This window comes from Indicator indicator, chromosome 27 (genome assembly GCF_027791375.1).
Source record: "Indicator indicator isolate 239-I01 chromosome 27, UM_Iind_1.1, whole genome shotgun sequence".
Classification (NCBI taxonomy): Eukaryota; Metazoa; Chordata; class Aves; order Piciformes; family Indicatoridae; genus Indicator; species Indicator indicator.
The window spans coordinates 2,252,239-2,273,949 of NC_072036.1; the positions used below are offsets into that span (position 1 = coordinate 2,252,239).

The following is a 21,711-nucleotide window of genomic DNA, read 5'->3' on the forward strand; positions in this document are numbered from 1 at the left end:
CTGCTCTGACAGGGGGGTTGGACTGGATGAGCTTTTAAGGTCCTTTCTAGCCCCTGGCATTCTGGGATTCTGTGTAAGCTATGTGAACTATTCCAGATGCCTCCTCATTAACTCCACAGCTAATCCATTTTAAAAAAAGAAAAAGTTGTAGTTGACTCTGTGCTAAGTATTTTCTGGACAGTTGGTGACCTTATATTTTGCCTGATTACTGAGAGCACATTTATCCCCTGCATACAGACCAGCAAGGCCACCACAGAGTGCACAGCCTGTATTTGTGCTCCTCACTGCAGCATATTGTTCAGAGCTGCAGAGCAGAGGCATACAAACCTTATTGTCCTCACACAATATGCACACTATTACTGGCCAGGACAAAAACTGAGTAAGTGACTCTGATATTTGAAATGATATTTAACATTCAGTCCCTGATAAGGCTCTCTGTTTTGATGTTTAATAATACAGGCTATAGAAATGTCAGAAGTTTTTTTTCAAGCCAGCTTGTTACCTTAAAATATGCTTCTGTGGCAGCTCTAGGCACATTCTTAGAGAAAAAGAATACAACACATCCCAGCAGCTAGCAGCATGCAATTAATGTGGGTCACATCCCATTGAGACTGGGCAATCACTGGGGGGGGCTTCCAGTAAAGGCTTTTTCTGGGTTGTGCTCATGAACATCTCTTGTGTCTCTGCAACTCACACATGGGGGTGTCAGATGATGAAAAACTCAGCATGTGCCAGCAATGGTTGCTGGCAGCCCAGAAGGCTCTGAGGAGACCTTAGAGCAGCCTTCCAGTACCTGAATGGGGCTACAGGAGAGCTGGGGAGGGACTTCTTACAGCACTTTTAGTGACACAATGAGGGGCAGTGGCTTTGAGCTGGAAGAGGGGAGACTGAGACTGGAGATTAGGAAGAAACTCTTCAGAGTGAGGGTGGTGAGACACTGGAAGAGGTTGCCCAGGGAGGTTGTAGATGTCCCCTCTCTGGAGGCATTCAAGGCCAGGTTGGATGGGGCTCTGAACAGCTTGGTTTAGTGGAAGGTGTCCTGCAACTTGATGATCTTTAAGGTCCCTTCCAACCCAAAGCCTTCTATGAATGTATGAATTCTGTTACACTGAGAATGCCAGGTATGCAAATACCTGTACTGGAAAGTGAGCAGAATATCCCCTGCCCTGCCCTAGTGGGATGTACAGCATCTCACATAGATAAACCTCATCTGAGGTTTTACATAAGGGTGGTTCACCACATCTCCATGGTGAGTTGACCATTCCAAGCTCAGTTGCTACTGCTTGTACCACCACAATATTCAAGCTGAAGTTCTCAATTTTGCAAAGTCTGAATCCACCCTAGATGGAGCAGCTTACAAGAAGACAGTGATAGAAATATCCTTATCCCATCTGTCCCTGACTGAATTAATTAGAGGGTTTAACACATGCTAGTGGATATCCAATTACATGAGTTAAAGAAGGTCAAGAATTAATTTTCCTGAAGAGAACAGAGGCAGTAATTAGCTGAAGTAACATCAGTAATCAGAGAATCACATAACAGAGATTATCCAGTCCAACCCCCCTGCCAAAGCAGGGTCACCCAGGGCAGGTCACACAGGAACACATCCAAATGGGTCTTCAAAGTCTCCAGAGAAGACTCCACAACCTCTCTGGGCAGCCTGTTACAGGGCTCCAGAACCCTCACAGTAAAGAATTTTATCCTCATGTTGAGGTGGAACCTCCTGTGTTCCAGTTTATACCTGTTGCTCCTTGTCCTATCACTGGGCACCACCAAAAAGAGCCTGGCCCCTTCCTCTTGCCCCCCACCCCTCAGATATTTGTAACCATTGATCAGATCTCCTCTCAGCCTTCTCTTCTCCAGGCTAAACAGCCCCAGGGCTCTCAGCCTTTCCTCATCACACAGATGTTCCAGGCCCTTCATCATCCTCATAGCCTCCACTGGACTCTCTGCAGTATATGCCTGATTGCTGAGATCCAACATAACTGGTGACCAAAGACAACAAAGCAGAGCTCACACAGAAGGCCTGGTTAGGAGACAGCCTAATGCAGGACATGACTTAGGGGAGATGAGAAGATTCTTACTCCATCTTGCTCAGCCACCAGTGGTACCTAACTCTGTCCCCAGTGTGCACAGAGCTGCTATTGCTCTGATGTAAGAGAGACAGGCAGATTGTTACAAAGCTGCAAGCTGATGTGCTGAGCTCCTCTTCCAAATCTGTCATCTTTGTGTGCTCAGATCACTGTGTTTGTCCAGACACACTACCCCAGCATGCTTGTGCTTCAGTCTGTGCAACACAAGGGAAAACAAAATGAGTCTCTTCAACTCAAACATTCAAATGGAGTAGAAAGTTTCACAGGTACCTTAAATTTATTTTAGGTACAGAGTACCTAAGTGCACAGGACTGAGTTAGTGAGTAATTAGCTGAGTATTTCTGTACATAACATTTCCATTCTCGATTGAAAAAAGAACTCTCTTTAGAACTAAACCTGAAACAAAGAAAAGCCTCATTGCTTATGGGATCACAGAATGGTTTTGGCTGGAAAAGACCTCCATGATCATCAAGCCCAGGCAGTGAAGAGTTTTGACAGCTTTATCCAGCAAAAGGAAAATAGATTACTCATTGTGCATCGAGTACAGGAACTAGAATGCCTTTGAATACAGATTCAGTCTGAAAAGCATGACAGAGATGTTCCAAGGCTGTGCTCTCTATGCCTTTCCCATTTTGGAAATGGTGACCACATGAAAAAAAGCCAAAAGCTCAGCACTGAGGAACAGACATTTTCTGTAAGACCTACTGATTCTTGGTTTATAGTTTCAGATTGCCCTGCTGAAGCTAGGAAGTCCTACAGCAACAACCATGAACATCTTTGCAAGATGACACTCACCATCCCACCAGCCAAGTATCAGCACAAAGTAAAAAACCAAAACCCCTCTACTGCTCAGGGTGCAGAAAGATGAAATGTTAGTTACATACAACACAGGAACACTTGGGGGCAGCAGCCAGTGTATCATAGTATGGCTTAGGTTGGAAGGGACCTTCGGTATCATCTGCTCCAACCCCTCTGCCATGGGCCTCTCCAGACTTGGTTGCCCAAGGCTTCAGCTGACCCAGGGAACTTCCCCAGGGAGCAGGCATCCACAACCCCACTGGGCAGCCTATTCCAGTGTCTCACCACCTTCATAATGAAGAACTTCTTCCCAAGATCCACTCTAACCCTGCTCTGCCTGAGCTTCAAACCATTCCCCCCTGGCCTGTCTCTAGACACCCTCAGGAAGAGTCCCTCTGCAGCCTTCCTGCAGGATCCCTTCAGGTCCTGGCAGGCAGCTCTAACATTCTCCCAGAGCCTTCTCCTCCCAGGCTGCACACCCCCAGCTCCCTCAGCCTGGCCTCACAGCAGAGCTGCTCCAGCCCTTGGAGCATCTTTGTGGCCTCCTCTGGACTCACTCCAGCAGCTCTGTGTCCTTCTTCTGCTGGGGTCCCCAGAACTGGAGGCAGGATTGGAGGTGAGGTCTCAGCAGAGCAGAGCCAAGGGGCAGGATTCCCTCTCCTGCCCTGCTGCCCACACTCCTCTGGCTGCAGCCCAGCACACAGCTGCCTGCTGGGCTGCAGGAGGGCACTGCTGACTCCTGCTCAGCAACCAACACCCCCAAGACTTTTTCTTCAGGGCTAAGACTTAGAATCATAGAATGGTCCAGGCCAGAAGGGACCCACTTGGGGGTGTTTAGTGATGAGAAGCTCAACTTTATTCATAGTGTGATAATTAACTTCTACAGCACAAGGCTGAGTGACTCTTGCTCTCCTTCTTGAACAGTGGAAAGAAATAGAAGCTTTGCTCTCTGTTCCATGCCAGATACAAAACTATTTTCCTGCTGTAAGTATACAATTTAGTCCACACCCAGGCCACTAACTTTATGGAACATATCTCTGTGAGGGAATAAAAGGGAGCAGAACATCTGAATGCAGCAGTACTTACTTCGGAGTTGTCTCTTAATTTCCTTTGAAGAATCTAGCCAGTTCTGAAAAATAAAACCACAAAGCACCCAGCATTGAGAATCTCTGCAGACTGAGAAAGAAGTCATCTCATGCAGTGCAGTTAAAATTTGCATTGTTATATAACCAGAGAATTATTAAGGTTGGAAAAGACCTCTACGATCATTGAGTCAAGATGTTCAGAGACCTGTTCTATTTAAAATTACCAAGAGAATGCTAAAACTGAACACTTGATTTGCTTGCACATCTCCCCTGCTCTGCACACAAATAAAACTGGGCAATGCCACTGCGTTGCTGGTCCCTTCAGGCTCTCTATACCCTGTAATTCTAAAAAGTGGATGTGGGCTAGTGAGTTCCAGTTGACAGAAGCAGTTTTCTCTCACCCTTCCCTTACTGACATAAGCAGATTTTCAGGCATGGCTCTGCAATCTCTACATGGCTGTGCTCACACACACACACAGAGCTACTCAAGGTCATGCTGCTCCTGAACTCCACACTTACAATCCCCACCACTGGTCTTCACACACTACAGTGCTGACAGGAGTCAAAAGGCTGTGGCAAAACCTATTCAATTGTCAAGCTTTTTGCCTGACCTCCCCTGAAGCAAAGCTCTCTGTGGACATGCACAATGTTAACACTGATACACTGCTCAAACCTCTGTCACAGAATCACAGCATAGTAGGGGTTGGAAGGGACCTCTGGAAATTCAGTCCAATCCCCCTGCCAGAGCAGGGTCACCCAGGGTAGGTCACACAGGAACACATCCAGGTGGGGCTTGAAAGTCTCCAGAGAAGGAGACTCCACAACCTCTCTGGGCAGCCTGCTCCTGGCCTCCAGCACCCTCACACCAAAGAACTTTCTCCTCATGTTGAAGTGGAACTTCCTGGGTTCCAGTTTGTGTCCACTGCCCCTTGTTCCATCCCAGGACACCACTGCAAAGAGCCTGGCCCCATCTGCTTGACACCCTCAGATATTTCTAGACACTGTTCACATCTCCTCCCAGCCTTCTCTTCTCCAGGCTAAAGAGCCGCAGGGCTCTCAGCCTTTCCTCATCACACAGACGTTCCACTCCCTTCAGCACTGTAACAGTGTGAGAGCTGAAATCCCTCCCCCCAACAGTGACCAGGCTGGCTCAGTCTGGCAGCAAATGCAAGCTGTATTTACAGGCAAATCTACAATCTCTGAGGCAATGCAATGAATCTGTACAAACAGACACTAGTCACAACATTCACAGATATGTACAATCAACAGAAAAGCACAACCAAGCCCCCTTGCTTCCCCCAAGGGGCTTCCCCCAAGGGACCTCCCCCCCCCCAGCCAGAAGGACTCCCCCCAGATCCCTCTGGCAGAAGGCAGAGAGTCAAGAAGCAGAGAGGCTGTTAGCTTGTCAAGGTCAGCGTGTTACCTTCAGCCAGAAAAGAAGCAGCAGGCAGACAGAAGCCCAGCAAGCTGAGACTGCCCAACTCCCTGTTTTGACTAGTGGTTCTTAAACATTTCTCTCTCTCCAATGGAAGTGTTTACAATAATCATTATTTTGCTTTCTGACACCCAGTAGTGATTTGTTTACATTCTTTCACTTTCTCTGCTTGAACTTTGTGAAGAAAAATTAAAAAGACAGTCTTAAAACCATCACAAGCATCCTCATAGCTTCCATTGGACTCTCTCCAGTAGTTCCCTGCCCCTCTTGAACTGGGGAGCACAGAACTGGACACAATACTCCCGATGTGGTCTCACGAGGGCAGAGCTGAGACAATACAAATGAAGTCAGTTCTGCACAAGTAGATGTGTTCTATCCTCAAAATCAGAAATGGTTTGTATCACCTGTGTGTAAGAAAGAGCTCAGAGCATTCCAGTCACTGTTCATATGTGCAGAGAGACTTTTTTGTGTCTGATCATCCAAAAATACAGTTTGGGGGAGTGAGACTAAGAAGAAATCAGCAACTCAGATAATCCAATTTACTTCTTTTACCCATAGACGTTAGCAAAAAGATTGGGTGAGGGACACAAAAGCCCTTCAGCTGCAGTGACTGAGAGTTACTTGGTGCAACCACTGAGTTTACTTTGTGCAGTGTCTGAGCCTTTATTTCCCACAGCAGAAACACAGGCACACAACCTGCCTGCCAGCAGGACTCAGCACACTGCAAGGACAGATGTGCAAAGCGGGAAACAATTAGCAACTGAGTTAAAAAATCAAGGACCACAGGGAGCTCTGTGCCAGCACAACTGCTGCCAAAGATCGATCTCTGTCAGTATCTCTTCCTTAACCTCCCCAGGCCGTGCAGCCCAGCAGGCAGCTGTGTGCTGGGCTGCAGCCAAGGAGTGTGAGCAGCAGGGCAAGAGAGGGGATCCTGCCCCTTGGCTCTGCTCTGCTGAGACCTCACCTCCAATCCTGCCTCCAGCTCTGGTGTCCCCAGCAGAAGAAGGACACATTGCTGCTGGAGTGAGTCCAGAGGAGGCCACAAAGATGCTCCAAGGGCTGGAGCAGCTCTGCTGTGAGGCCAGGCTGAGGGAGCTGAGGGTGTGCAGCCTGGGCAGGAGAAGGCTCCAGGGGGACCTTAGAGCTGCCTTCCAGTAGCTGAAGGGATCATAGAGGAACGCTGCAGAGAGACTTTTCCTGAGGGTGTCTAGCGACAGGCCAAGGGAGAATGATTTGAAGCTGAAGGAGAGCAGGATTAGAGTGGAGCTGAGGAAGAAGTTCTTCAGTAGGAGGGTGGTGAGACACTGGAACAGGCTGCCCAGGAACGTTGTGGATGCCTCCTCCCTGGAGGTGTTCAAAGGCCAGGTTGGACAAGGCCTTGGGAAACCAGGTCTAATTGAGAGGTGTCCCTGCCCACAACAGAGAGGTTGGAGCAGATGATCCCTGAGGTCCCTTCCCTGATGCTATGAATACTGGCTGTGATAGGACTCACCTGTCAGTCTACACCAACAACTGTCTTCCAATACCACAGCCCTCAAGCCTTATCACAGGCTTGTTCACCAAAAGTCAAACTTACTTCAAGGAGACAAAACATTCTAGGCTACAGTTTTATGGGTCTGTATGGCTTAGGTGGACGTGGAACTGCTGCAAATCCTTAATGCAGATCACCTCTGCTGACAAAAGATGGAGCCTCTATGACTATGACCCAAAATACTAAGTTCCCTGCTGTAAATGACCCTGGTCCAAGTTGATTTAATCACAATTGCATCATGTATATATTTCAGAACCACAGAACCACAGAGGCTGGAAGGGACCTCTGAAGACCATCCAGTCCAACTTCCCCTGCCAGAGCACGGTCACCCAGGGCAGGCAACACAGGAATGCATCCAGATTGGCTTTGAAAGTCTCCAGAAATGGAGATTCCACCTCTCTGGGCAGCCTGCTCCAGAGCTCTGCCACCCTCAAGGTAGAGGAGTTCCTTCTCATGTTTAGATGGAACTTCCTCTGGCCAAGTTTACACCCATTGCCTCTTGCCCTGTCACTGGGGACCACTGATAAGAGTCTGGCCCCATCTTCCCAGCATTCACCCCTTAGATATTTGTAAGCACTGGTGAGATCCCCCTCAGCCTCCTAGCTGAACAGCCCCAGCTCTCTCAGCCTCTGTATCTGACAACCACTGTTTACAAATTCAATACAAAAAGAGCATTTATAATTATTACAGATGTAATTACAAAAAAAAGAAAAAGAAAAAAATATCATTTCTCCTGCTTTAGGAGGTCTGTGCCATAATTCCTTAGAGAGATGCACAGTGCAGAACATGGTAACAAAGGAAAGAGATATAAAACACTCCTCCAAAAAATCTGGGTGCCATTTATTCTGCTTAAGTAGAAAAACTGCTGTCTGCTGAAGGAGTTCAGATAGGAAAAGACCACAGAAATCTTCTGATGATTTCAGCTGAGGCTCACTTCAACTACAGTTCATAGATTGATAAAGTGGTTTGGGTTGGAAGGGACCTTAAAGCTCATCCAGTTCCAACCCCCTGCCATGGGCAGGGACACCTCCCACCAGCACAGCTTGCTCAAGGCCTCATCCAGCCTGGCCTTGAACACCTCCAGGGAGGAGGCAGCCACAGCCTCCCTGGGCAGCCTGTGCCAGTGTCTCACCACCCTCACTACCAAGAATTTCTTCCTCATCTCCAGTCTCAATCTCCATTCTCCCAGCTCAAAGCCATTGTCCCTCATCCTGTCACTCCCAGCCCTTGTCCAAAGTCCCTCCCCAGCTCTCCTGGAGCCCCTTCAGGTGCTCGAAGGCTCCTCTGAGGTCTCCTTGGAGCCTTTGCTTCTCCAGTTATCCTTGGGTTTTGTTTTTTATATAAATTACATTCCAAAATGATACACAGCTGTATTCTTACAGTCACAAAGACAACTAGGAGTAGCTTAAACTCTTAATTTGGTGTACCCCATATCTAAATTAAGTATAGAAGTTAGCATGGTCTAATGCTAGCAGAGAGCTAGGATTCCTCAGTACCTGCTGCTCTCTCTTCCTTAGCTTTTATCACTACAAAGCAGGGGAAAAGAACATAGAGTACAGACTATGAGAATAACAATTTTTTTCTTTACAGAAGTCGGACAATTCAATTTCTGATATTCCAAACCTAGAGTAAGCTTATTGGAAGTTGACTTTGTCCCAAAATTCCACTCCTCTTCTGTCAAATAAAATTAGATGCTTATATTTCCTTTATATGCATAAGAGACTGGAGATCAGGAAGAAATTCTTTCCAGAGAGTGGTGAGACACTGGAACAGGTTGCCCTGGGAGGTTGCGGATGCCTCCCACCCAGAGGTGTTCAAGGCCAGGCTGGATGAGGCCTTGAGCAAGCTGGGCTGGTGGGAGGTGTCCCTGCCCATGGCAGGGGGCTGGAATTGGATGATCTTTAAGACCCCCTCAAACCTAAACCATTGTGTAATAATTACAAGGGTTAGGGTCTTTTACATCTGTGCCTTTTGTTATGGATAAAAGAAACACTACTGAAAGAACTCACCCTGAGACAGACCTCTGCATTCAGCACAGACAGGTCTGTCTTTGGAAACAAAAGTGTCCACACAGCACTTTGCTCCAGCAAGCAGAAATCAGTTTGCTTAATTTGTGACTGGTAAGGTTACAGATGAGTCAAAGCAATGAATTGTCAAAGAACAACAAAATGTCCTCTCCTAGGACAAAAGTATTTTGTACAAACCCTGAAGAGCAGCCTTTCCAGCTGCTGCCCAGAGCTGAAGAGCAGAAGCTTTCTAACACGGCTGCAGAGCAATTACAGTGTGAATGGAACATTCATGAAGGTTTGAGGGTGCAAGGCAGTGAAGCCACTAAGCAAACTTTAGAGCAGTAAATTTAACATTTGCAAACTGAAAGAAATCATTAATGTGCAATTTGACCCAAGTGCTTTTGACCTAAGCAGCTCTGACATGTGCATTAAAGCTAACAAACCCCAGTGTGAGCTGAAGACAAGGACTCTGCCAGCTGCAGCCAGCACTGAGAGCCAGCAGCTAATGGCACTCCTCCTCCAATGGTACCCCTGCTGCTGCATCAGGGAGCAGCTCTAATTCACCAGAGAGCCTGGCACTCAGTTTCCACACCCCACAGCTGCCATCAAGTTCAGCAGCTGGGTCATAAATGGGTGGCTGTGAGGAGTGCACAAGAATGAGGAAAGTCATCATTCAGTGCTGACTGCTCCTGGAGGTCAAGGACTGGTGCCATTTTCAGTTGAAGAGGCAACAGTCACAACAGAAGAGAAAAAAGCATCACAAGGAACTGGTACTGAGATGAAGAAAGAATCATAGAATGGTTTATGTTGGAAGGGACCTCAGGGATCATCTACTCCAACTTCCCTGCCATGGGTGAGTTCTTTCAGTAGTGCTTGTTTTATCCATAACAAAAGGCACAGCTGTAAAATACCAACCCTTGTAATTATCACAGAATGGTTTGGGTTGGAAGGGACCTTAAAGCTCATCCAGTTCCAACCCCCTGCCATGGGCAGGGACACCTCCAACCAGCACAGCTTGCTCAAGGCCTCATCCAGCCTGACCTTGAGCACCTCCAGAGAGGGGACATCCACAACCTTCCTGGATGACCTGTGCCAGAGGCTCATCACTCTCATACTGAAGAACTTCTTCCTCAGCTCCACTCTAACCCTGCTCTCCCTCAGCTTCAAACCATTCCCCCCTGGCCTGTCTCTAGACACCCTCAGGAAAAGTCTCTCTGCAGCCTTCCTGCAGGATCCCTTCAGGTCCTGGCAGGCAGCTCTAAGGTCTCCCCAGAGCCTTCTCCTCCCCAGGCTGCACACCCCCAGCTCCCTCAGCCTGGCCTCACAGCAGAGCTGCTCCAGCCCTTGGAGCATCTTTGTGGCCTCCTCTGGACTCACTCCAGCAGCTCTGTGTCCTTCTTTATGCTGGGGACACCAGAACTGGAGGCAGGATTGGAGGTGAGGTCTCAGCAGAGCAGAGTCAAGGGGCAGAATCCCCTCTCCTGCCCTGCTGCCCACACTCCTCTGGCTGCAGCCCAGCAGGGGTGCAGGAAGGCACTGCTGGCTTCTGGGGAGCTGCTCAGCAACCAACACCCCCAAGGCTCTTTCTTCAGGGCCACTCTCAATCCACTCTGTACCCAGTCTGGATTTGTGGCTGGGGCTTGCCCAAGCTAGGTGCACAATCCTGCCCTGTGATTTGTTCAACCTCATGCAGTTGGTACTGGCCCACTTCTCCAGCCCATCAAGCTTTTTCTAGATGCCATCCCTGCCCTCAAGTGAGTCCCCTGCACCACACAGCTTGGTGTCATTAGCAAACCTGCTGAGGGTGCACCCAATGCCACTGTTATAGACGTTAAAGAGCACTGGACCCAGGACAACAGACCTCATTAAACTACTGAATTTGGTAGCAATGTAGAAAGACAGAAGAAAAAGGAAACCAAACCCTGATTTCCAGGCTTACCTTCTGCTCTGAGTTCTCAAAGAACAATAGCCCAAAATAGTCCTTTTCCAGGAGGTTGAGATGTTCACACACTTTGTCAAACAGCACTTGGCCTTTTGCTCTTTTCTAAAACACAAACCAAACAAAAGCACAATCAGTAATAGTCTTCATGTAAACATACTTCCTTTTATTTATTTTTTTCACTTAATCAAAACAGTTAACTGGAATGCACAAGGAAAACTCAGTCTCTAAATTGATTCAGGTGTTATGCACTAGAAAGTGTCACTAAATGTTGCTTTGTTTTCCTGGATCTTTGTTTTTAAAACATTGGAAGACCCCTCCACGTGAGCCAACTTTGCTACATTATTATCTTCTCCAGATGAATGGACTTCCTACAGTGTTCATTTCTGCTCATTTGTACATCTCTAGCTCAGACCTCAATGACTTTGAAGGACTCCAAAGAAAAATAAAGCACATTATCATCTCCAAGAGATCACAGAATCATTCAGGTTGGAAAAGACCTCCAGGATCATCAAGTCCAACCATTGACCCTGATCTACAAAGTTCACCTCTAAATCACATCCCCAAGCACCACATCCAAACGACTTTGAAACACATCCAGGGATGGTGACTCCAGCACTTCCCTGGGCAGCACATTCCAATTCCACTCTTGCTGAGAAACATTTTTCCTACTGTCCAGTCTAAACCTCCCCTGTTGCAGCCTGAAGCTGTTCCCTCTTGTTCTACTGCTAATTACCTGTTAGAAGAGACCAGCACCAAACTCAAAGGAGCAGAGGAAAGGAACAAGCAAACCAGCACAAGTCAGTGATGAGAGCAGCAGAAGCAGCACACAAGGGTAAGCAGAATAGAACCAACACATCCAGCTGTTGATAGTGCCAGAGGTTTTGAGGAGCAGGACATAACAAAAGAGGGTTGCCTTCTATCTGTAGATTTAGCAACCCTCCCAGTACCAAACAAATCCATTAGGCACCCAAAACCAAAGCCCAGCATTAAAGAAGTTCATTCTTCCTAATGACAGTGTTTGTGGAAGTCAGTAACACCACCACCAAAGTGCAGATGAGGTTTGCATGTGAGGTTAGTTTCAGTCCCACAGTTTCCTAATCTGTAATAGTAACTGAAGACTGATCAGCAGTATGAGGTTCCACAGGGTCAGTGTTGAGTGCTGCACTTGGGCCACAACAACTCCATGAACATTAGCACCTTGGGGCAGGGTGGCTGGAGAGCTGCTTGGTGGAGAAGAACCTGAGGGTGTTGATTGGCTGACTGAGGATGAGCCAGGTAGCCAAGAAGGCTAATAGCATCCTGGCTTGTGTCAGCAATAGCGTGGCCAGCAGGTTTAGGGGTGGGACTGTCCCCCTCCATGTGGCACTGATGAGGCAACACCTTGAGTGCTGGGTTCAGTTTTGGGAGCCTCACCATAACAAGGACACTGAGGGGCTGGAGCAGGTACAGACAATGGCAACCAAGATGGAGAAGGGTCTTGAACACAAGTCCTAGGAGGGACCTGGGATTGTTTACTCACCCCCTAGGGATGGTGACTCCAGCACTGCCCTGGGCAGAACATTCCAATGTCTGAGAGCCCTTCCAGTGCAGAAATATTTCCTGAGATCCAGCCTGAGCCTCCCCTGGGGCAGCTTGGAACCATTTCCTCTGCTCCTGTCCCTTGCCACCAAGGAGCAGAGGCTGCTCCCTCCTCACTCCAACCTCCCTTCAGGGAGCTGTAGAGAGCAATGAGGTCTCCCTCAGCCTCCTCTTCTCCAGCCTCAACTCCCCCAGCTCCCTCAGCCCCTCCTCTAGCCCAGGGGCTCCAGGCCCTTCTCCAGCCTCACTGCCCTGCTCTGGACAGGCTCCAGCCCCTCAATGTCCTTCCTGCAGTGAGAGCCCAGAGCTGAACACAGCACTCGAGGTGTGGCCTCCCCAGTGCTGAGCACAGGGGGAGGGTCACCTCCTGTCCCTGCTGCCCACCCTGCTTCTGACCCAAGCCAGGATGCCTTTGGCTTTCTTGGCCCCCTGGGCACTGCTGGCTCATGATCAGTGACTGCCAACAAACACCCCCAAGTCCCTCTCCAAGGTGCAGCTTTCCAACCACACATCCCCAGGTCTGGAGCTCCCCATGGGGTTGTGCCCCAGGTGCAGTACCTGGCACTTGGTCTTGCTGAACTTCACCCAATGAGCCTTGGCCCATGGCTCTGACCTGTCCAGACCCTGCTGTAAGGCTTCCCTACCCTCCAGCAGATTGACACAGCCACCCAGCTTGGTGTCATCTGCAAACCTGCTGAGGGTGCCTTCAACGCCCTCACCCAGACCATAGATAAAGACATTAAAGAGGACAGGCCCCAGCACTGAATCCTGGGGGACACCACTGGTGACTGGGCCCCAGCCAGATGGAGCTCCACTGGCAGACAATCCCCCAGTCTGAACCAGCTCCTTCCTGACTGTTCTGCTATTTGTGGTATTTCTCAAAGGGGCCACACCATGCATTTTCAGAGGCCTGGCAGCTGAAAGGAATGTTTGCAATTGCTTATCCTACAGATTTCAGTGGATTCCACACACCAGTGCGATTCCACAGGCACACCATCAACTGACCCTGTGTAGGCCCTGGTGACACTGTGGCCATTGTCCCCTGCAGACCAGAGCAGAGCGCTGAGTGTGCCCTCAGCTCAGCTCTGCAGCACAAAGCACTGAGGCTGGGAGGGAGGAGGCAAGAAGATATGTGCTGAGCAGAGAGCTAAGGCATTGTTGTGTTATTGCCCAAGGACCCAGAGCTTCCCCTACTCAGGATCAGGCTGGTCAGCAGACATTGCAGTCTCAAAGACCAGAAGATTTCCAAAGAAACAACCTTACAACTTTAGCACCTTGTCACAGCAAGGCTGTGGAACACAGAATTCAGAGCCCCTGCTGAAATCATGGAATCATAGAACCACACAACTGTGGAGGTTGGGAGACACCTTTGAGATCACAGAATCATAGAATGGTTTGGGTTGGAAGTGACTTCCAAAGCTCATCCAGTCCAACCCCCTGCAGGCAGCAGGGACATCCTCCACTAGATCAGGTTGCCCAGAGCCCTGTCCAGCCTCACCTGGAATGTCTCCAGGGATGGAGCCTCAACCACCTCCCTGGGCAACCTGTTGCAGTGTTCCACCATCCTCATGGTGCAGAACTTGCTCCTAACATCCAATCTAAGTCTTCTCTAGTTTGAAACCATTGACCCTCATCCTGTCACTGCAGGCCTTTGCAAACATGATGTCCAACCACTCACCACAGGTAGCAATCCTACCACTGCTGCTAAGCCATTGCCACTAAAACACATCCCTAAGCAAAATGAGGGACTGGGAGTCTGAAGTCTTTTCAAATGTTAAAATGTTACTCTTCCAAAAAGCAGGCAACTGTTGCCCCTAATGGACAGGGACACAGCTGGAAACAGGATTTGACCGATTTTGTTTTTCTGAATCTATTTAAGAGCAAATGTTCACAAATATTTATAGGATTATAGACTGCATGAGGTTGGAAGGGACCCTCCAAAGACATCTTGTCCAACCCCACTGCAGTGAGCAAAGACATCTCCCACTAGAGCAGGCTGCCCAGGGTCCCATCAAGTTTGACCTTGAATGTCTCCAGGGATGAGGTCTCAACCACCTCCCTGGGCAGCCTGTTCCAGTGTCTCACCAGCCTCATTGTGCAGAGCTTCTTCCTAATGTCCAACCCAAATCTGCCCTGCTCCAGTTTCAAACCATTGCCTCTCATCCTATCCCCACAGGCCCTTCTGAACAGTCCCTCCCCAACTTTCCTGTAGGTCCTCTTCAGACATTGAAATGCAGCTCTAAGGTCTCCCCAGAGCCTTCTTTTCTCCAGGCCGAACAACCCCAACTCTCCCAGCCTGTCCTCACAGGAGAGGTGCTCCAGCCCTTTGGTCCTCTTCATGGCCCTCCTCTGGACCCTCAATCAAATCCATGTCCTTCCTCTGCTGAGGGCTCCAGAGCTGGACACAGCACTGCAGGTGTGGTGTCACCAGAGCAGAGCAGAGGGGCAGGATCTCCTCTCTCCTGCTGGCCATGTTGGTTTTGCATTGCCCTTGGCCTTCTGTGCTGCCAGTGCCCATTGCTGGCTCCTGTCCAGCTTCTCCCCCACCAGCACCCCCAAGTCCTTCTCTGCAGGGCTGCTCTCAATCTCAACATGCTTCAGCCTGAACTGATAACAAGAGTTTCCCTGACCCAGATGCAGGACCTTGCAGTTCACCTTACTGGACCTCCCAAGCCCATCTCTTCAGCTTGTCCAGGTCCCTTTGGATGGATGCCATCCCTCAGTCTTGTCAAGCACACCACTCAGCTTGCTATCATCACCAGACTTGCTGAGGGTGCCCTCAGTCTCAGTGTCTGTATCACTGATGAGATGAATAGAGACGAATGTTAACCCAAGGCACTTGTGCCACCAGGAGCAGCCTGATGCATTCTTCAGCACAGCTTTCAAAAACCATCCCTTGCAGGCAGGCAAAGGCAAGCCACAAAGCAGCCCTCTTTCCTGAGGAGCAAGAAGTGGAAGAATGAAGATCAGTACTGACCACACACAGGAGAGTGAGAGGTGTGTGGTAGCCTGGGCTACTTCAAAGTGCATGGCACAGCAGTGACAAGCAGACTTTTTGGCTGCAGACTGCTCCACTCTGCTTCTTGGACAGTGATGCATAAAAAGTGCCTGCCCAGTGCCTGCACTGCATGCAGGGAGAGCTGAGAAGTGCCATGCAGCAAGACTGGAGCTCCACCAAGCACAAAGTTTTGGCTCAGGAAGGAACACCAGGGGAAATGGAAGCAAGGGAATATCAGAGCTCTCTCCCACTACGAACTTGAAACAGCAAAGACAGACAGAAAGAGCCAGGGCATGAGCAGTGCCTTGGAGGTACAACAGCAGCAGGCAAGAACCCAGCCAAAATGACCCAGAGGAGCCCTGCAAGGGACTGTGCTCAATACTGCAGGGAAGGCAAAAAAGCACCCAGACTGTGGCTAGCCCATCTGGGGAGAAAAAAGCTCCTGCTCTCCTCAGCTGTAGGGCACTACAGACCAACTACAGTTATGGTGATGCCAGAGGTCAAAGAAAGGGTAGGTGCCCCCCACAAGAATTTTGCAGGTAAAGTAGAGAGAATTTTTGGCTTTGAGATTACTTCATAAAATCACAGAATGGTTTGGGTTGGAAGGGACCTTCAAGATCATCCAATTCCAACCCCCTGCCATGGGCAGGGACACCTCCCACCAGCACAGCTTGCTCAAGGCCTCATCCAGCCTGGCCTTGAACACCTCCAGGGAGGATGCAGCCACAGCCTCCCTGGGCAACCTGTGCCAGTGTCTCACTTCACACAAACCTTACTTCCAAGTTGTGTCTGTTGAATCTGGACCAATGTATTCAAAATGTGTCAGACCTAAAGCCATCCTATTTTCCTTTTTCTAAAGAAGGGATTTCATACTTCAAACAGACACTTAAGGTAATTCAAACACTTGTCCACACATTTCAGTATTTGGGAAAGAAAGATTTGCAAAAAAAAAAAACAAAAAAGCAGGGAGGGACTTCTGACAAGGGCTGGGAGTGACAGGACAAGGGACAATGGCTTTGAGCTGGGAGAGGGGAGATTGAGACTGGAGATGAGGAAGAAATTGAGAGTGAGGGTGGTGAGACACTGGCACAGGTTGCCCAGGGAGGCTGTGGATGCCTCCTCCCTGGATGTGTTCAAGGCCAGGCTGGATGAGGCCTTGAGCAAGCTGGGCTGGTGGGAGGTGTCCCTGCCCATGGCAGGTCCCTTCCACCCCAAACCATTCTAAGATTCTATGAAAAACTCAACTACAATTAACCATCTGTCCCATATCAAGTTTATTCAGACATTTCTTAATTTAGCATTAAAAACTAACCTGAACTGCACAGGAAGCACACATCCTTTTCCTTTGCATTAGCAGACTGCAAGTGAGCAGAGAACCTCTGTCAACTCCACTCCATTTCACTTGCTCCTACGTGCATGAAACACAGTCCATGCTGGCAGCCTTTCAATGGCTTTTGTTATAAATATTTCATTAGAGCCTGACTGGATGCAATAAACAAACCAAACAGATCTTCATTTGCTTCTAACCAGTAATCATTATCCAGTTAGCACTTCTTTTTGTTTGTTTAAACTGTGTCTACTGAAACCCAGACTGGATTTAAAGCAGCAAAACTCAACAAGCCACAGAAGCCAAATTTAAGGACAGAATTCCCTCTCATTTACCTAAGAAACCATAGAACAAGAGGAAAAAAATGCAAGTTACTTTCATGAGGGAGATAAAAATCAAGAGGCACATGTAAATCACCCAAAAATCATAGAATGGCTTAGGCTGGAAGGGACCTCAGAGACTATCTACTCCAACCTCCTTGCCATGGGCAGGGACACCTCTCAACAAGACTTAGTAGCCCAAAGACTCATCCAACCTGGCCTTAAACACCTCCAGGAAGAGGTCATCAGCAACCACTCTAGGCAACCTGTTTCAGTATCTCACCACCCTTGTACCCAAGAACTTCTACCTGAGGTCCAGTCTAAACCTGCTCTCCCTCAGCTTTTCCTGTCAGTGGACACCCTCACGGGTTTAAGTTGTGGTTAAGAGGAGGTTTAGCTTGGACATTAGGAAAAACTTCTCTCCTGAGAGAGTGGTGTGGCATTGGAACAGGCTGCCCAGCCAGGGAGGTGGAGTCCCCATCCCTGGAGGTGTTCAAGAAGCTGTAGATGCAGTACCTCAGAATATGATTTAGTGGTCATGGCAGTTGGGTTATGGTTGGACTCAATGATCTTAAAGGTCTTTTCCAGCCTTAATAATTCTATAATTCTATGAAAAGTCCCTCTCCAGCCTTCCTTTAGTTTCCCTTTGGGTATTGGAAGGCTGCTCTAAGGTCTCCCCGGAGTCTTCTCTTCTTCAGGCTAAACAACACCCAGCTCCCTCAGCCTGTCCTCATAGCAGAGGTGATCCAGCCCTTGGATCACCTTTGTGAGCCTCCTCTGGACTTATTAAAGATTAGTAACTTACACCTGCTGCCACAGATGGCAGTTTTCAGGACAAAAGCCAAAACTGTGTTATTTGCATTGTGCTAGAAAGTAATTTTATAAAAAATTTCTTCTAGAAATTAGATCTCAAACATTCCAACAATCTGCTCAGTTAAGCTGTTACAACTCATCTGCCATTGCATCTCACCGAGTATTACACAATTAATTCATCATTAACCTAACTTACTTTATCCTTTAATATGATTCTGTCATTTCAAGTAAGCACAAAAATGGATTAATTTATGGTTTTGGGGCACTATGACTCAGTGTCTTCCATCCTTCCATAATCTGACAACTCTCTGATACACTCAACATGTTGTGATCCCTGGAAGTGAATTGAACTCTTCAAAGAAAGCAATAAAAGGGAACTGTAAGTTCCTAACAGTTCACAGCCCCTGCAACTCGTTTTAAGTCATGCTCCTCCAGAACTACTCCAAATAGTTGTCTGCCTTCTTGTTTTAACTCCCTCCAGGCACTCACACATCTGAAGAGTCCATGGCTACATGAAGGCTCTCTCTTAAGAGTTCTGGGTCCCTCAGTTCAAGAAGGACCTCAGGGAACTGCTTGAGAGAGTTCAGCCCAGAGCCACAGAGCTGCTGCAGGCAGTGGAACATCTCCTGTGAGGCCAGGCTGAGGGAGCTCTGGGGCTTGGAGCTTGGAGCAGAGGAGCCTGAGGGCTGCCCTCATGGCTGGGGATAAAGATGTGCAGGGCTGGAGCCAGGCTCTGCTCAGGGATGGCCAAGGACAGCACAAGGGGCACTGGGGGCAAGCTGGAGCAGAGGAGGTGCCAGGGGAACAGAAGGGAAAACTTTGTCCCTGTGAGGGTGCTGGAGCCTGGAGCAGGCTGCCCAGAGAGGTTGTGGAGTCTCCTGCTCTGGAGACTTTCCAACCCCACCTGGATGTGTTCTGTGTGACCTGCCGTGGGTGACCCTGCCCTGGCAGGGGGGTTGGACTGGGTGATCTCTGGAGGTCTCTTCCATCCCTACTGATCTATGATTCTATGAAAATGCAAGCTGACAGCAATTTACAATCTAATCTTCTTATTGCATAAACACCAAGAGCCCAGCACCAGCCCCACCCTTCCAACCCCTAACATTCTGTGATTCTAATAGTTGTAAGGTTAAAATAAATTAATTGGATTAATTGCTCATGCTCTATGTATGCTAATATCCATAGCATCACAGACTGCACCAGGTTGAAAGGGACCCTCAAAGCTGCCTTGTCCAATCCCCCATGCAGTCATCTCCTGCTAGAGCAGGGTGCTCAGGGCTCCAGTGGTAGGTTCACCTGCAGCAGCTGCTGCACTCAGCACTCCTATCCACTAACTGCTGCAGATGCCTCTCTCTCCTTCCCAGAAGGGAGGATTCTCAGTCAGACAAAAATGTCACTGTGAACTCAGGACACAGAAGTTTACTGTCCCTTCAAGAGCAAGCTGAGAGGAGACCTCACTGATCTCTACAGCTACCTGAAAAGAGGTTGGAGTGAGGCCTCTGCTGGCCTCTTCTCCTGAGTAATAAAGACAGGACATAAGGAAATGGCCTCAAGCTGTGCCAGGGGAGGTTTAGGTTGGATATTAGGAAGAATTTCATTCCTGCAGGAGTGGTCAGGAACTGGAACAGGCTGCCCTGGGAGGTGGTGGAGTCACCATCCATAATGTGTACACATAATCCCCCTCCCAGTTCAAAGCCCTTGCCCCTCATCCTGTCACTCCCAGCCCTTGTCAAAAGACCCTCCCCGGCTCTCCTGGAGCCCCCTTTAGGTACTGGCTCGAATATTTGTTTGTTTTGGTGTGGTTTGGGGGTTTGTTGGTTTGTTTTAGGGTTTGGTTTTGTTTGTCTGTTTTGTTGTGTTGTTGGTTGGTTGGGTTTTTTTGCTTACTTACGAAACTTTCCAGGTTCTTAAAACCCAAAATAAAGCAAACTTGAAGAGTTCCTAACACTAATAACACTCATACGGTTTTAATTCCACAGAGCAAGGGTCAAGCTACAGAGTATTCATTTACAGAGCACAGCACACTTTACCAACTTGAGCAACCAAGTCTAGTTGAGAGCTGTCCCTGTCCACGGCAGGGGGATTGGAGTAGAGATGATTTCTGAGGTCCCTTCCAACCTAAGCCATTCTATGATGCTATGAACTCTCCAAGTTAGCAATGCAGAGATGCTGACAGCAGAAGTGCCAACAGTTCATTTCTGGGAAAAAAAAAAAAAATCAACCAACCAAGCAACAAAACCACAACAAAAAACCCAACCCAGACAATGAAACACTGCAGTGGGAATTTCAAATTACAGTAGAGAACAGGTTTCACCTGGCACAAGACTTAGCTTCATTATGGCTTCCTGGGCAACAATGGCATGGAGATAAGCATATCTGGGGAAGCTACACTCAAAAAATGGACTATAAATCAGGTCCTTCAAATTTGCATCTACAAAAGCAGAGTAATAAAAAGAACAAAGCTAGATGAGAAAGAAAAAACACCTGCAGGAAATGATCACAAAAGCAGATGAAATATCTGTTTCAATAGTTCTGTAGGAAAAGAATTATTGACTTCAAGTTCAAACTGGCAAGTTGACACCAGACAAAAGATCTATTAAGGCAAAATAAAGAGGGCAACAGAACAAATAAATTATCCTCAGAGGTGATTAATTTACAATGTAAATCTTAAAAATGAAAAATATTTGAGATGTGCTTTGTTGGAAGCCAAACATCAACCACACAGGCACGCCCTGAGGAATGGGAAAGACATGCAAAGACAAGCAGTAAGCAATAACTCCATTGTCACTCAGCACTTGCTGTTTGTAAAAAGAACTTAAAAGCAATTATCTATACACAAACCAGAAAAGAGGCACAGAAACCAAGGTACAAATGTTCTACAGCAACAGCTGATGACAAATCAGCAGCCTTCCAGTACCTGAAAGAGGCTCCAGGAGAGCTGGGGAGGGACTTTTGACAAGGGTTGGGAGTGACAGGATGAGAGACAATGGTTTTGAGCTGGGAGAGAGGAGACTGAGCCTGGAAATGAGGAAGAAATTCTTGGCAGTGAGGGTGATGAGACACTGGCACAGGTTGCCCAGGGAGGCTGTGCATGTCCCCTCCCTGAAGGTGTTCAAGGCCAGGCTGGATGAGGCCTTGGAGCAACCTGGGCTAGAGTGAGGCTCCAGCTCAACCTGAGGAGAAGCTTCTTCATTGTGAGGCTGCTGGAAGCAGGCAGGTGCGGGAGCAGGCTGTGCAGAGACGTTGTGGAGCTTCCTTCTCTGGACACCTTCAAGACCCATCTGGATGCATTCTTGTGTGACCTGCCCTGGTTGACCCTGCTCTGGCAGGGGGGTTGGACTGGATGATCTCCAGAGGTCCCTTGGAATCCCTACCATTCTGTGGTTCTATGACATGAGTACCTTTCACTCCAAACAGTGTGCAGGGTTCATGCACACGACAACTAAGATTCGAATTTTACCGATCTTGTCTTGAAAATTCTTCCTCCTCTCTCCCTTTGTTAAAAACAAATCCAGCCAAGATTAGAAGGTTCTCCAGCAGGATTGGGATTATTATTACAAAAACTCATCTGTGGTAACAGGACAGAAAACAAGGCACCCCAACATGTACAAATTCTCTTCAGTCATATCACAATGGCAGGACATCACCTATTCACTTGAATTAATCCCTCTCCTATTTCAGCTTCATGTTACACAATTCCAACATGTAGGAGTACAGCTGAAGTCAATTTTCAGCTGGTGAGGACATTTCACTGCCACTTGATGAATACCAAATTTCTAGAG

The 21,711-nt window shown here is 48.2% G+C and overlaps 1 protein-coding gene across 2 annotated transcripts in view; it reads right to left on the reverse strand.

Moving 5' to 3' along the window:
• The window catches only part of EPB41L2 (erythrocyte membrane protein band 4.1 like 2), a 132,842-nt gene that overhangs the window by 49,417 nt on the left and 61,714 nt on the right, over positions 1–21,711 (reverse strand). For both annotated transcript variants that reach the window (XM_054393005.1, XM_054393004.1), the window contains exons 5-6: positions 10,891–10,995; positions 3,978–4,020 (exon numbers count right to left, since the gene is read on the reverse strand). In XM_054393005.1, the coding sequence (XP_054248980.1) occupies positions 3,978–4,020; positions 10,891–10,995 (148 nt within the window). The remainder of the gene's footprint in view (positions 1–3,977; positions 4,021–10,890; positions 10,996–21,711) is intronic.